This window comes from Vidua chalybeata, chromosome Z (genome assembly GCF_026979565.1).
Source record: "Vidua chalybeata isolate OUT-0048 chromosome Z, bVidCha1 merged haplotype, whole genome shotgun sequence".
Classification (NCBI taxonomy): Eukaryota; Metazoa; Chordata; class Aves; order Passeriformes; family Viduidae; genus Vidua; species Vidua chalybeata.
The window spans coordinates 33,794,796-33,806,966 of NC_071570.1; the positions used below are offsets into that span (position 1 = coordinate 33,794,796).

Here is a 12,171-nt window from a genome sequence, read left to right on the forward strand (position 1 = left end):
AGATGCCAGAGCTTGCCTTTGGAGGAGTTGATAACAGAAAACAAGAGCAACATGGTCAAGTAAATGAAAGAAACATCATAGAATTATCACTTTAATGCATCTACCACCCCACATAACGCCATTAACAAAATTTTTTAAAACCCCAACCAAACATAATGCTAGCTAGCCACATAGAAAAAGTGTGTAAAATGAGACGAATATTTTTCCATTCAAATTTTGAATGCAGAGATGTTTAAAACTGTTATCTTTTGACGCATTGTACACTAGCAGTCTTCTAAACAAACACATGACCTTATTTTAGACACTAAAACATGCTTAATCTGTGTTTGGGAATAGTTTTGTCTTTACAAGCACCTACAGTGATGTCTGAAAGGAGGTCCATCAGGAATCATTTGACTGTAAAATCCAGTTAAACTATGTGTACAGCTGTCTGTTATCACACACATAACATTTTGCACCACAGCCTGAGAGGCAAATGCTAACTAATGCTGGGTTTGCCTAGTTCTAAGGCACTCTATACTTTTTGGCACTCACACGTACCATTTAAAAGAGTTTTTCTTCAGTGTGGTTTCAGCTGGCAGTGCAGACTAGGGGGACCAAGAGAGTGAAACATAAACTAGGCTGGTCACCAGAAACATAGTACATTTGCCCATCAGAAAATTAGTCATGTTTTTCAGAACCACACTTGAAAATTTAGGCAACTGGAATTTGCAGAAGTACCAAGATGAAACCTTTTAGTCATTATTAGTACTTCTCATTAGTTTACATCTAACTGGGGCATCAAACAAGCTTTCTAATACAGAACTCTGCTTTTCCAGAATTGGAGTTGGTCTATTAGAGTTCAGTTGTCACAGGTTTTGAGAACTAATTTTTCCTAATTAGGATGCTAGGAACAAGCACTTTATGTTAGAAAGATGCTCTAGACTTTTAACAGCTTTTGTAAAGGCCCTGTTCATACTGCTGACTTCAAGACAAGAACCATCAGAAATTATGCTGTCTATGGATAAAATAAATTAACTTTCAGTAGAAATGGTTAATAACAAATGAGTAGAAATGACTCCTCCTTCTCCTCCTCTCCAAAATGGATTTAAGCACTATTATATTAAATGCTCACTTCTTTCAAAATTTTAAAAGATTCATGGGATGTGGAGGGACAGGGGAACACAGATAACACTGTGTATCAACATCCAACTATTACTGAGAGAAGTAAGTATAAATGCAAGTTCCACTGACTCTTACATCACTGCTTTATTGGGGCAGAGTGAAACACCTGCTTTTGGATGTTGTTTTCTGCTAAGGCTAAAAGAGAAGCAAAGAACAACAAATACAAGTGTCTGCTTGTCCATTATCACCTGTTTAATTCCACTCCTGTCCTAAGATGAGCAAATAAAACATGTGTGGGCAGTTAAACATAAATTCATATAAAAGAGTCAAGATGCAAATGAAATGCAGATACTGGTTTATGTTATCCTAGTACCCTTTAATTGCCCTCTCCTAGATATCTGAATGTTGCAGTTTCTCTGTAAGAACAAAAAAGAGGTAGAATTCCTGTTGCAGAAAAAAAATATTCAAGGTAAGGCATAATTAATGCAACCAATTAAAATATGTTATATAATACAAAAGCAGAACATGTGAAAATTATAATATAATGCTATACTCACATTATTTAACAGAAAAGCTTCTTTAGGATACTGCTAACTAGGCAGCATAGCTATTCATGCATATAAAGGTTCAAAATCACAAACATTCTAAAAAAAAATCAGAATAGTAGAGTTGCTTTTACCATGGGACAACAAAGTAACGTAAACTCCGAATCACAGGATGAACCTGCTTTTCACATTTTTAATGAATGAACTCCATGTAGGCATAAAAAGCATGATTACATTATGATTACAGAAGTTGTCCACCCATGATGTGTACCTACTTAAAACAAAGGCTGAAAACATCACACTTCTTCCTGTTCTGCTACAATAACAAACCAAAGCCACTGGCAAGAACTGAACAGATTGTTTAAATGTTGGTGGGTTGTTTGAGTTTTTTTCAATTTTATTTAAGTCCTCATGGCTTTTATGAAAGGTACAAACAAGACTGCATAAGAAAGCATGTGCCATTTGCTTGCTCTAATCTGCTGATAAGGCTCATGTCTGGGGACTCAGCCAAATGTAATTTCCTATTTTTTCAATTAAAATTTTCAAATTCTGTGTTACTTGAACCAGGAAATTTAAAATACATAAGGTGCCAACTGGATAAGTTTACACAGTCTACACTTACAGACTTGGCATTTTAACTGTTCAAACAAAGTCTAACAATGAAGTCATGAAAAGATGCTGGAAAGGCTGAAACACGTCCTTGTTCTAAAGGTGACTTACAAACTAAAAAAGTTAGTCAGCTTGTTTATTTTTGAAAATGTGCTAACGAAGAACTGGAAGAGCTCTGGGAGCTTCTTTCCATTTTCAGTATACCAATTCTTGTCTTCCATGTTTGGACAGAAGCCCTACCAGCCAGACTAGAAGCACCCAGAGCTTCCGTAGAACCATCCCCCTATATAGATTCTTCATATGTCTCTCAAAAGGCATTACTATGTTTTTGAAATAGAATGACTTCCTCCTTCTACAATACAATTTTTAATTATTCAGTGTCTTCACTGTTTTACTACTTCCTAGCAGCTCACAGAGCCTTCCCAGTAGATAAGGCCTTACTGCTTGTGGTGAGTAGTATTGGGGCATTTTTTATGATCTGACTACAAATCTGATGAAGATTTGTATTTATTTAAATATGCACTGCCTGTAGTCAAACCTAGAAGTGTGAGCTCCAATCAGAACTTCCCTTGTTAGAATTAAGAGGGTAGACTGGACAGACTTTCTGGTGTGCAGTAATGCATGTAGTCTCCCACAGAAGGAACAGCTATAGTCTTCCTCTGATACCAGCAGGTTTTGAAAAAAACCAAGCCACTTGTGTATTAGTAGCCATGAAATGTCTCTCTGTTACTGAAGGTGTATGATATCAGACTAGTTTCAAAAGGTAATAGGAAAAAGATCTATCACAACAGCATGAATCTCACTCCCTTAGAAAGCCACAGAGATTGTGGGGAAGTGGAAGAGAAAAAAGAATCATACATTAAGAAGACCCATGTATCTTTCATATAGACAGAGCACAGAAGTCCTCTTTTTTTCTCTTACTGTTTAATTTTCTTCAAGTAAAGCCATTGCTCAATTTTAAGTTGTTTACTCCTGTCCTCTGACTTCACACAAACTAAGGCAGCTATAATTTTATACAGTTTCTAAATGTGAATATTCTTTCACATTTTAGTTCCATTTCCTTCAGGTTACCTCTAAATATTGAGACAATATTGGGTAATGCGGCAGCAAACAGACAGTGTTACATCATCACTGTGACAGCTATAGGGAGGCTGACATGGCAAAAAAAATAGAAGACATCCAGGAGCAGTACATCCTTTCTTACCAAAGCTCTTACACAGATGAAGTGCCCATCTCCTTTTACTGCTGCAAGGGTCATCTGGCTAGGATTGCATGCCTAGCTCTTACCCAGCAGCTACCCGAGTTGAAGCCCATGCAAAGTGTATGCACTTGAGGCACAGAGGAGGAAAAAAACCCTACAAGGTGGATAATGGGAAAAACAGTGATGAGAAAAACCCTCTCTGCACAACAAATTTAAGAAGGAAGTAAGCATGAGAGAAAAACACTGTTTTTATACTGTGATATAAAGTTTTAGATGCCAATATTAACCAGGCTGATTTATTCATTAATTTAAATACCACTTCTTCTCCCTGGGGGGAGGAGGGAGAAGGAAGCCGAAAATGTTCTAGGTTTCAGTCTGTTTGGGTTTTATGGTGCTTTCAATTTTGATGCATTTCCATCTGGATAGATTTTTCATCTACAGTTTTGTAAACAATATAAAAATATATTTGTCAATATTCTAAAAACACAGCAAATGTATTCTATGTCTAGATTTAAGTTTGCCTCAGGTAAATAAGACTATTTGCTTTACTTTACTTTTCACAAACAGTGACCAAAAACCAGTAAGTCATTCAGGTATTTTTAAAAATAATTCTCTTAAATCCTGGCATGAAAAGGAAATGGAATTGCCTGTGTCTCAGGAAATATTTAGACCACTTTTACAGGTCTCTTTTGTAAAAACCATAACCAGAAGTTCCTCAAACATTACTATCATAATGTTAAGAGAGAAGAAATCTGGAAAGCAGAGATGAAACAGCATGTTAGTCAGTACTTCCTCCACTTTTATGAATCACAAGAGGCCAATTATAGTAATTGCTAACACAAAACTCGAAAGAAGAATATCCAAAACTCCCCCAACTTCTCTACTCTACTAAATAAATATGAAGACAAGAGAGCCAGACAAGAATGAGCTAGGATACTAGTATATACTATCTCCAATTCCCACAAGTGCATGAATTTTCTCAACTTGCATGGGCCTGCAGTGAGCATTTGTGTTGAAGATTACAGAAGTAGGAAGATTGCTTCAAGTTGAGCAAAGCTTTAGCAATTAATACATAGAAATTATTTCACCAAGAATGTCTAGGGTATTTCCCCAAGTATCTTTAAATGCATAAAAGAGAAGGTATTATCCATAACAATTGGGAAGCTGATTTGCTTCTCAAAATTAAAAAAACGGAACCAGTATTTATTGAATGATACACCAGTTCTGCAACAGAAAATGATAAAATGCAGCTTAGTGTTTTGAGCCTCCAGAACTTAACATCCCTCTTCTGCAAATGTTTTGCCAGAGGCTAAAGAAAACTGTGTACAAGTGTATCTGTCTAATATGTACCTTCCATTCAAAGAACGCACATATATGCCCAAGAATACTTCCATGCATGCGCATCAGAAGCATTTACCTACAAGGAGTTGAGGGCTAGATGCATGAAAGAATTGTGATGTTTAGAAGCTTGAGACACCACTCTGCCATTGTCTACCCTATTCAGGTACTGGTTCTCCCTAATCACTTAGTTTTCCAAACAAGACCTATAGAACAACAAGTCATTGTAAGGGACGTATGCCTTGGTACTGATATGTTCTATGCCAGCCTCAGCTGGACTCTCAAACCAAGTATTTCCAGATGGAAATGTGGGGTTTCCAACCCCACATTTGGGGGCACACAATTGGCACACAATTGGGCACATTCTTTGCTGTATGGCTCAATCTAATGAATCATCAGACCTGGACTAGGGTGCATATGAAACCAAGAAAGGTCTCAAAGCATTGACCTGTTGATCCTCAACTGGCATGTGGTACAGAAATGTTCAAATACTTTGTCTGTCTCTTCTGTAGCAGGAACTTTAACTCTTCCTGCAGAAAATTCCTTACACACTAGGAACTCAAGATTAAAGAAAAGGCATCTTGTAAAATCTCCTATTGAAGCTATTGCCATTTAATAAAATATCAATTAACAATATTAATAAGATAATGAACAGTTTGAAAATATTTGCACAGTCTGTTGGTACATGTGTTTTACATAAATGACACAAATCAGATCACATATGATGTCCTCAGCAGAGAAGGCTGAAAGACCTGAATCCCAAAACAATTAAAACCACAATAGTTAACACATTTTACTGGTAAGATGCAGACAAAGCAACAGCAAGGCTTATGTGGCTTTGGTTCATAATTCTAGAGAAAAAGAAAAAGTCCACGTAGAGGGGAACTTTTATCTCTGTGGCTCTTTTTGCATAAGTTGCAAAAAGAAAGTTTTTAAACAAAATCTCAGACATGCAGAGTTCTCAGTCCATAGCACAAATCACACTTAGAAACCACATTCAGCAGCTCTTCAGCTAACTGCAGTACAGCAATAGCATAACAGGACAAAACAGTTAAAATTACAGAATCACAGAATATGCCGAGTAGGAAGAGACCCACAGGTATGACTGAGTTCAACTCTTAGCCCTACAAGGGACATGCCAAGAATCATACCAGGTGCCTGAGGGTATTGTCCAAATGTTTCTTGAAATCTATCTGGCTTGGCGTTTGGACCATTTTCCTCAGGAGCCTGTTCTGGTGCCCAAAAACCATCTGGGTGAAGAACCTTTTTCTAATATCCAGCTTCGACCTCACCTGACACAACTGCAGGCCATTCCCTTGGGTCCTGTCACCAGTCACACAGATATCAGTGCCTGCCCCTCCTCTTCCCCTCACACGGAAGTTGCAGGCTGCAATGAGGTCTCCTCTCAGTCTCCTCCAGACAGTGCAGACCAAGTGACCTCAGTTGCTCCTCATCAGGATTCCCCTCCAGAACCTTCAACATCCTCATGGCCCTCCTCATGGCCCTCCTCTGGATCTTCTCTAGTAGTTTAATGTCTTCTATTGTGGCACCCAAAAGTGCCCCCAGCACTCGAGGTGAGGCTGCCCCAGAGCAGAGCAGAGCAGGACAATCCCCTCCCTTGCCTGGCTGTGATGCTGTCCCTGATGCCCACAGGACACCCTTGGCCCTCCTGGCTGCCAGGGCACTGCTGGCTCATGTTCAACTTGCCATGGACCAGAGCCCCAGGGCCCCTTCCATGGCACTGCTGTCCAGCCTCTCATTCCCCACTCTGTCTGTACATCCAGGGCTGCCCCATCGCAGGTGCAGAATCTGGCACCAGCCCTTGTTGAAGTTCATACGGTTGGTGATTGCCCATCTCTCTGATCTGTCAGGGTCTCTCTGCAAGGCCTCCTTCCTCTTGAGGGAGTCAACAGCTCCTCCTAGATTTGTATCACCCGGGAACATGCTTAGTGTCCCTTCCAGTCCCGAGTCCAAGTCATGTATGAAGATGTCAAAGAGCACGGGCCTGGTGATGGAGGTCTGTGGAACCCCCGTAGTGACAGGTCCCCAGTCTGATGTCACTCCTTTCACTGTAACCCTTTGTGCCCAGCTCATGAGCCAGTTCTGATCCATCCCATGATGTGTTTGTCCAGCTGTGAGCTGGACGTTTTGTCAAGAAGGATGCAGTGAGAGAGAGCAATGGAAGCTTTATGGAAATCCAAAAAGATTGCACCAATTGGCTTCCCTTGATCAACTGTATGGATTACCTTGTCATAAAAGGAAGACTCAATAAGCAGAACTTTCCTCTCATGAAGCTGTGCTGGATGTGACCAAGAACTGCATTGTCCTTCAGGTGTTTTTCAACACCTCCCAGAATAAGCTTCTTCATAACTTCACCAGGCACTGACACGAGACTGACAGGCCTGTGGAAGGAATCCTCCTTCTTGCCCTTCTTGGGACAACATTTGCCAGCTTCCAGTCAGCTGGGACCTCTAAGGATTTCCAAGACTGCTCAAAAATCAATGAGAGGAGCTTTGTAATGATATCACCCCACTCTTTGAGGATTCTTGGATGAATCCTATCAGGCCCCATAGATTTGCAAGGAACCAGCTTGAGCTGGGAGTTAATCATTCTCACATTCATGGTCCTCCAGCTCTATGCACAGACAAAGGCATATTCTGGTACAGCTGCCTTTGTTCTTCCATCCTTCTTAGGTCCAAGGGAATATGATCTTGGATTTTATCAGAAGTAACCAATATACTTGCATTATGTAGCAAAAAAAAAAAAAAAAAAAAAGAGCACTACTCTTAATTTCTTAATTTCAGGGTTCATAATTTTGAAGGCATGGCCATTTAAACAATGTATCAGTCAGGCTGCTGCTTCTGCCACTTATAAGGGCACTTTGGTGTCATTTTACTGCTTAATGAGCTTGTACACTAGAAAATAAAACCCCTGAACAAAGACATAGCAACTCTATTTTTCAGATTATTTCTTATCACAAACACAGTTTCATAGCTGTTGACTATACAAACAGATATTTATATAATCTATAGGGAAATATTATTTCTCAGAACTGGCAACTCTCCCAGAGAGCAAATTTAAAACAAAGCCTTTATGTTCCAAGAACACCAAACAGTTCATATTTTCATGTGAAGTTTACAGATTGGCATTGAAAAGCTGTACCTTCTTAAAAGTACCCCTTAAGAGTAATAAACCAGCAATATGGAGCACAAAACATGACTCTCAGTTTTCCTCTAGTTTGCTTTCTTGTAACAGAAACAACAACACACAACCCACATAAGTCAGTTCCTGTCATGGCCATGTACACTCAAGAGACCACCCTCTCAAGCCCCTGCCATATTCCTATGACTTGTATGCTCCATGGATGATACTGAGAACACACTGCTAGGCTCAGAGGTGCTGGAGCATTAATAGCTGCATGCAGGAGAGCTTTCTCCAGTCTGCTCCAGGATAGTGCTCTAGCTCAAAATCAACTCTACATACTTCATGCTCATACACTGCTCTAGTTATTTACATGAACCTTCAATAAGTGTAAATTCAAATAGAACCACAAAAGAAATAAGGATGGTTTCAGCACATATCTTATTATTCCAAATCTTCTCTTCAAAGGCTTGTTTCCAAAAATACTTCATTGAAGACCTCCATATAACCTTAAAGCTTGAGGATGTATTATTAAAATAGTATATACAGTCTGCTGTATTTTTCTGTATAATACAAGTACCTGTCCCTTTATTTTTTTCCAGAAGCTAACAGATAATCCTATTAGATGACAACTCACTTTAACATGCTGTGCTCCCAAACATGAGGCATTGCCAAGGCCACTCATCTCCCCAAATCTAAAATATTTGAAAGCTGTTATCAAAACACAATACCACAGCAGATAGCAAAGAAACTCCTCAAATGCTAACCTTCACACCTCCCTTTCTTCTTCAAAATAAAATTTAGATTAAGTTTCCACTCACAATTTTTGATATTTGACAGGAGAATGGAAATCTGACTTCGATGCATACAATTTTTATGAAAAGCTTATTTTCTTAAATAACAACAAATTGTGCACTTTGTAGCAACTCTCTTTCCTCAGCTGTTCGCAGCAATGCATACCTTTGGACACCTGTCTTTCTGCTCTGTTGAAAAAACTTTTCCAACTCTTTTTACTAAACTTAGTGTACTGTTCCAGACACAAAACCCCTGGGAATGTCCTGCAAGGACAAAAAGACTGATTTGCTCTGGGTGACAATTCACTTGGAAATTAATCTCCAAAATAATTTTCTACAAAGCTCGTGCATTTTCAGGGATAACTTATGGATACCCATTTCGGCAGAACATATGTGATGTTCTCTTGGTCTGTTTTACAGCTCAAATGCCCACACCCTCCTGAACTTTGAGTTGAAAACTACAGGTAAGGAAGATAATACAAAAATTATGGACTTACCTACTTGCAGTGGTAAAGAATGTATGACTATCAATAATTTAACAGCAACATCTCCTCATATACAGTACTACAAACTTCTGTTTTTCTGAACAAGTGGCATTAGATATATAGCAGATTTTTTTTCATTTCTGAGCTTCTTCCTTTCTGACAAACCACAAAGTACCTTACAACTAGCAATCTGAACCTGGATAGCATGTTCCAGCTAGAAAGATGCTGAAAGGTTAACAGGCAACCAGCATCTGTTCATGACAATAAGGGCGAAGGTTGAACAACTAAGAACACTGTAGCTGACCATTACTTTCACAGACACCACAGGACACTTGGCTGAACAAAAATGCCCCAGCAGCCTTAAACATCTCATCAGACTGATGCTGCAAAACACACACCTCCATGTGCACCTTGAAGAGAGCGGTCAATCACAGGAGCACCTGCATCATCATATTACTTCATATTCATTACCTAATAGACAAAAGATTTAAGATACCTCACATACCTCAGAGTAATAGATGTTTGCATACCACTTGATTTCCAGGGTTTGTAAACAAGCCCAATAATCTTTAATGTATGGGCAGTTTAGTTAGACCCGGCTGCTTTCAGAGATACACAGCCAAACGCAGCAACCTCTGATCAGCAAAACTCCCAACTATGTTTAGGCCTTTGGCACAAAACAAAAATTTCACTGATGTGTTTTTTGTTTTTCTAGTGAGAGTTTACCTGAGTAAACACTGGAAGATTGAACACAAGGCCAGCAAGCAAATTTAGGCACTGGTTCCTCTATCAGTTGCATACCACTGATAGATAAAAGTTAATTTTTTTCAGAAAACACAGATGGGTCTTACCTTTCTGCACATGGATGATGTCTGGAAAGTTGGCCAAATGCCCCTGATATAACGCTAACAAATCCATCACAGGATCTAGGTCCTGCCGGGGCTGATCTGCAAAGAGATCCCCGATGGCATCATAGGCTTCTGCAGTGAAGGCTATGGCTTGGTTGAGGCCAGCTGAAAAGGCCTGCTGGTCCAGCTCAAATGCCTGACTGAGGCACTTGAAGGAGTGCCCCACCTTCTGGTATTCTTTCTTGAAACCAGTGACTTGTTTGCGGGCAAACTCATTGGCTGTGTGATTAAGTTGCAGGGCACTCTCATCCATCTTCTTGGTGAAGGCTTTGAAGCCATCCACCTGGCTTTCCACCTCCTGCAAGTCCAGGCTGGCCCCAGGGCCTGTGGGGACACTGATGGTCAGAAAAAAGTTGGCACCCACCATTTCATCCTTTTCAGCCTTGCGCTTGCCCTGTTTCCAGGCCTTCTCATCTGTGCTGGGACAGGTGAGGAAGTGCTGGAAGGCATCACACTGAGCAAGCACAGGGTGGCTGCACATATGGTCCATCCACCATGCCAAGCCTTTGCGACGTTTAGAGATGAAGTCCTCCTCAAAGCGGCCAGTGGCCTGCTTCTCTGGCAAGTGGGGCACGGAGATGACAGGGAACTTCTCAGCTAGTCGCCCGTAGAGCCAGTCAAAGTGCTTGTAGCGGCGGTGCACCTGCTGCCCGGTGTGGCTGGGCACCAGCTTGTAGGCGATGTAGCTCTTCATGCCCTTGAATTTGGTCTGTTTGGTGGGGTCCTCGATGGAGCACTGGAAAGGATAGGGGTTCTCTTGCCACTCGGGGCCTCTGGGGCCCAGCACCACGCACAGCTTGTCCCCGTCCTTCACGAAGCCCGACGCCTCGCCCAGCACGAAGGCCTCTCCGCCGGACTTGACGAAGGTGGAGAATCGATTGAGATTGCGGCTCACCGTGGCCGAGCTCTTGGCGGCGCCGCCGCCGCCGGGTGGGTGCGGGTGTCCCGGTGGGTGCCCCGCGCCGCGGGGGCCCAGGGACGGCTCGGAGCGGGTGGACAGGCGGTACCGGCCCGAGGCGCCGCCGCCCGCCGCCTCATAGTCGGGGTAGGAGCTGCCCAGGGCGCCCGGCTCGTCGGCCACCGTGGAACTGTCGTCCCAGTCATCGTCCCAGTCGTCATCGCTGCCCTGGCTGGGCTGGTAGGAGCCGCCGTAGGGCGGAAAGGGATACCCGGCGGGGGGCGGCGGGAAGGGCTCGGGCGGAGGCTGCTGCGCCGCCGGTTTGAAGGCGGCGGGGGGCGGCAGCGGCTCGAATCCGCCGACGGGGACGTTTGCGTAGCGGGCGGGCGGCGGCGGCTCGGCGGCGGGGGCGCGGATCACCTGCACGTAAGAAGCCGGGAAGAGCCCGCGGTCCCCGCGGCTGTTGACGCCCTCCAGCCACCCTTCGATGTCCTGCTCACTGCACAGGCTCAGCAGCTCGTGCTCCCGCAGCGAGATCTCACCCGGGTTCTCCGACCTGAAGTCGTACAGCGCCCGCGCCCGCAGCGCCATCGCCGCCCCCCGGGGCGCTCCCTGGGCCGCCGCCCCTCACTGCGCTGGCGGGGCTGCTGCACCAGAGTGCCGCCGCCCTCGGGCCTCTCGTCCCGTCGGCGGCCTGCCCGGTACAGCTCCCGGTACAGCTCCCGGAGCCGCTCCCGGAGCCGGCGGCGGGCGCGGGGCCGGGCCGGGCCGGGCCGTCCCACGTCGCCAGTTGCGCTAATCCAGAGCCGAGCGGCAGGGCGGAGCAGCCGAGCGCAGAGCGGCCGCCCCCATCGATAGTCCCTCCCCTCCCTACGCCCCCTGCCGGCCGGGGGTCGCGCTGGGCGTGTCCGCTGTCGCCGCGCCCCGTGGCCCGGTGTCTCTCGGCCCCGCCGGGCCTCCGCCGCTCGATCGCCGCTGGCGCCTCCCGATCCCTCGAAGGCGCGTCAGTCTTCCCCACATCTGGCCGGGAAGGTTCCCGAGCCCTCGGGTCTTCTCCCCGGGCTCCGGTGCCGCCGCCGCGGGAGCCGCGCCAGGCGGGTGCTCGGTGGCCGCGCTGGTGCTGCTGGCGCTCCTCCGGCTGCCTGCAG

General features: G+C 44.0%; 2 protein-coding genes across 4 annotated transcripts in view; one reads left to right on the forward strand and one right to left on the reverse strand.

Moving 5' to 3' along the window:
• The window catches only part of SNX18 (sorting nexin 18), a 96,823-nt gene extending 85,082 nt beyond the window's left edge, over positions 1 to 11,741 (reverse strand). For both annotated transcript variants that reach the window (XM_053969056.1, XM_053969055.1), the window contains exon 1: positions 10,069 to 11,741. In XM_053969056.1, the coding sequence (XP_053825031.1) occupies positions 10,069 to 11,614 (1,546 nt within the window). In that variant the 5' untranslated portion in view covers positions 11,615 to 11,741. The remainder of the gene's footprint in view (positions 1 to 10,068) is intronic.
• The window catches only part of ARL15 (ADP ribosylation factor like GTPase 15), a 276,667-nt gene continuing 275,690 nt past the window's right edge, over positions 11,195 to 12,171 (forward strand). Inside the window, exon 1 of one of the 2 annotated variants that reach the window (XM_053969065.1) lies at positions 11,195 to 11,263. The gene's annotated coding sequence lies outside the window, so the exon portion shown is untranslated. The remainder of the gene's footprint in view (positions 11,264 to 12,171) is intronic. The other variant, XM_053969064.1, reaches the window with a different exon arrangement.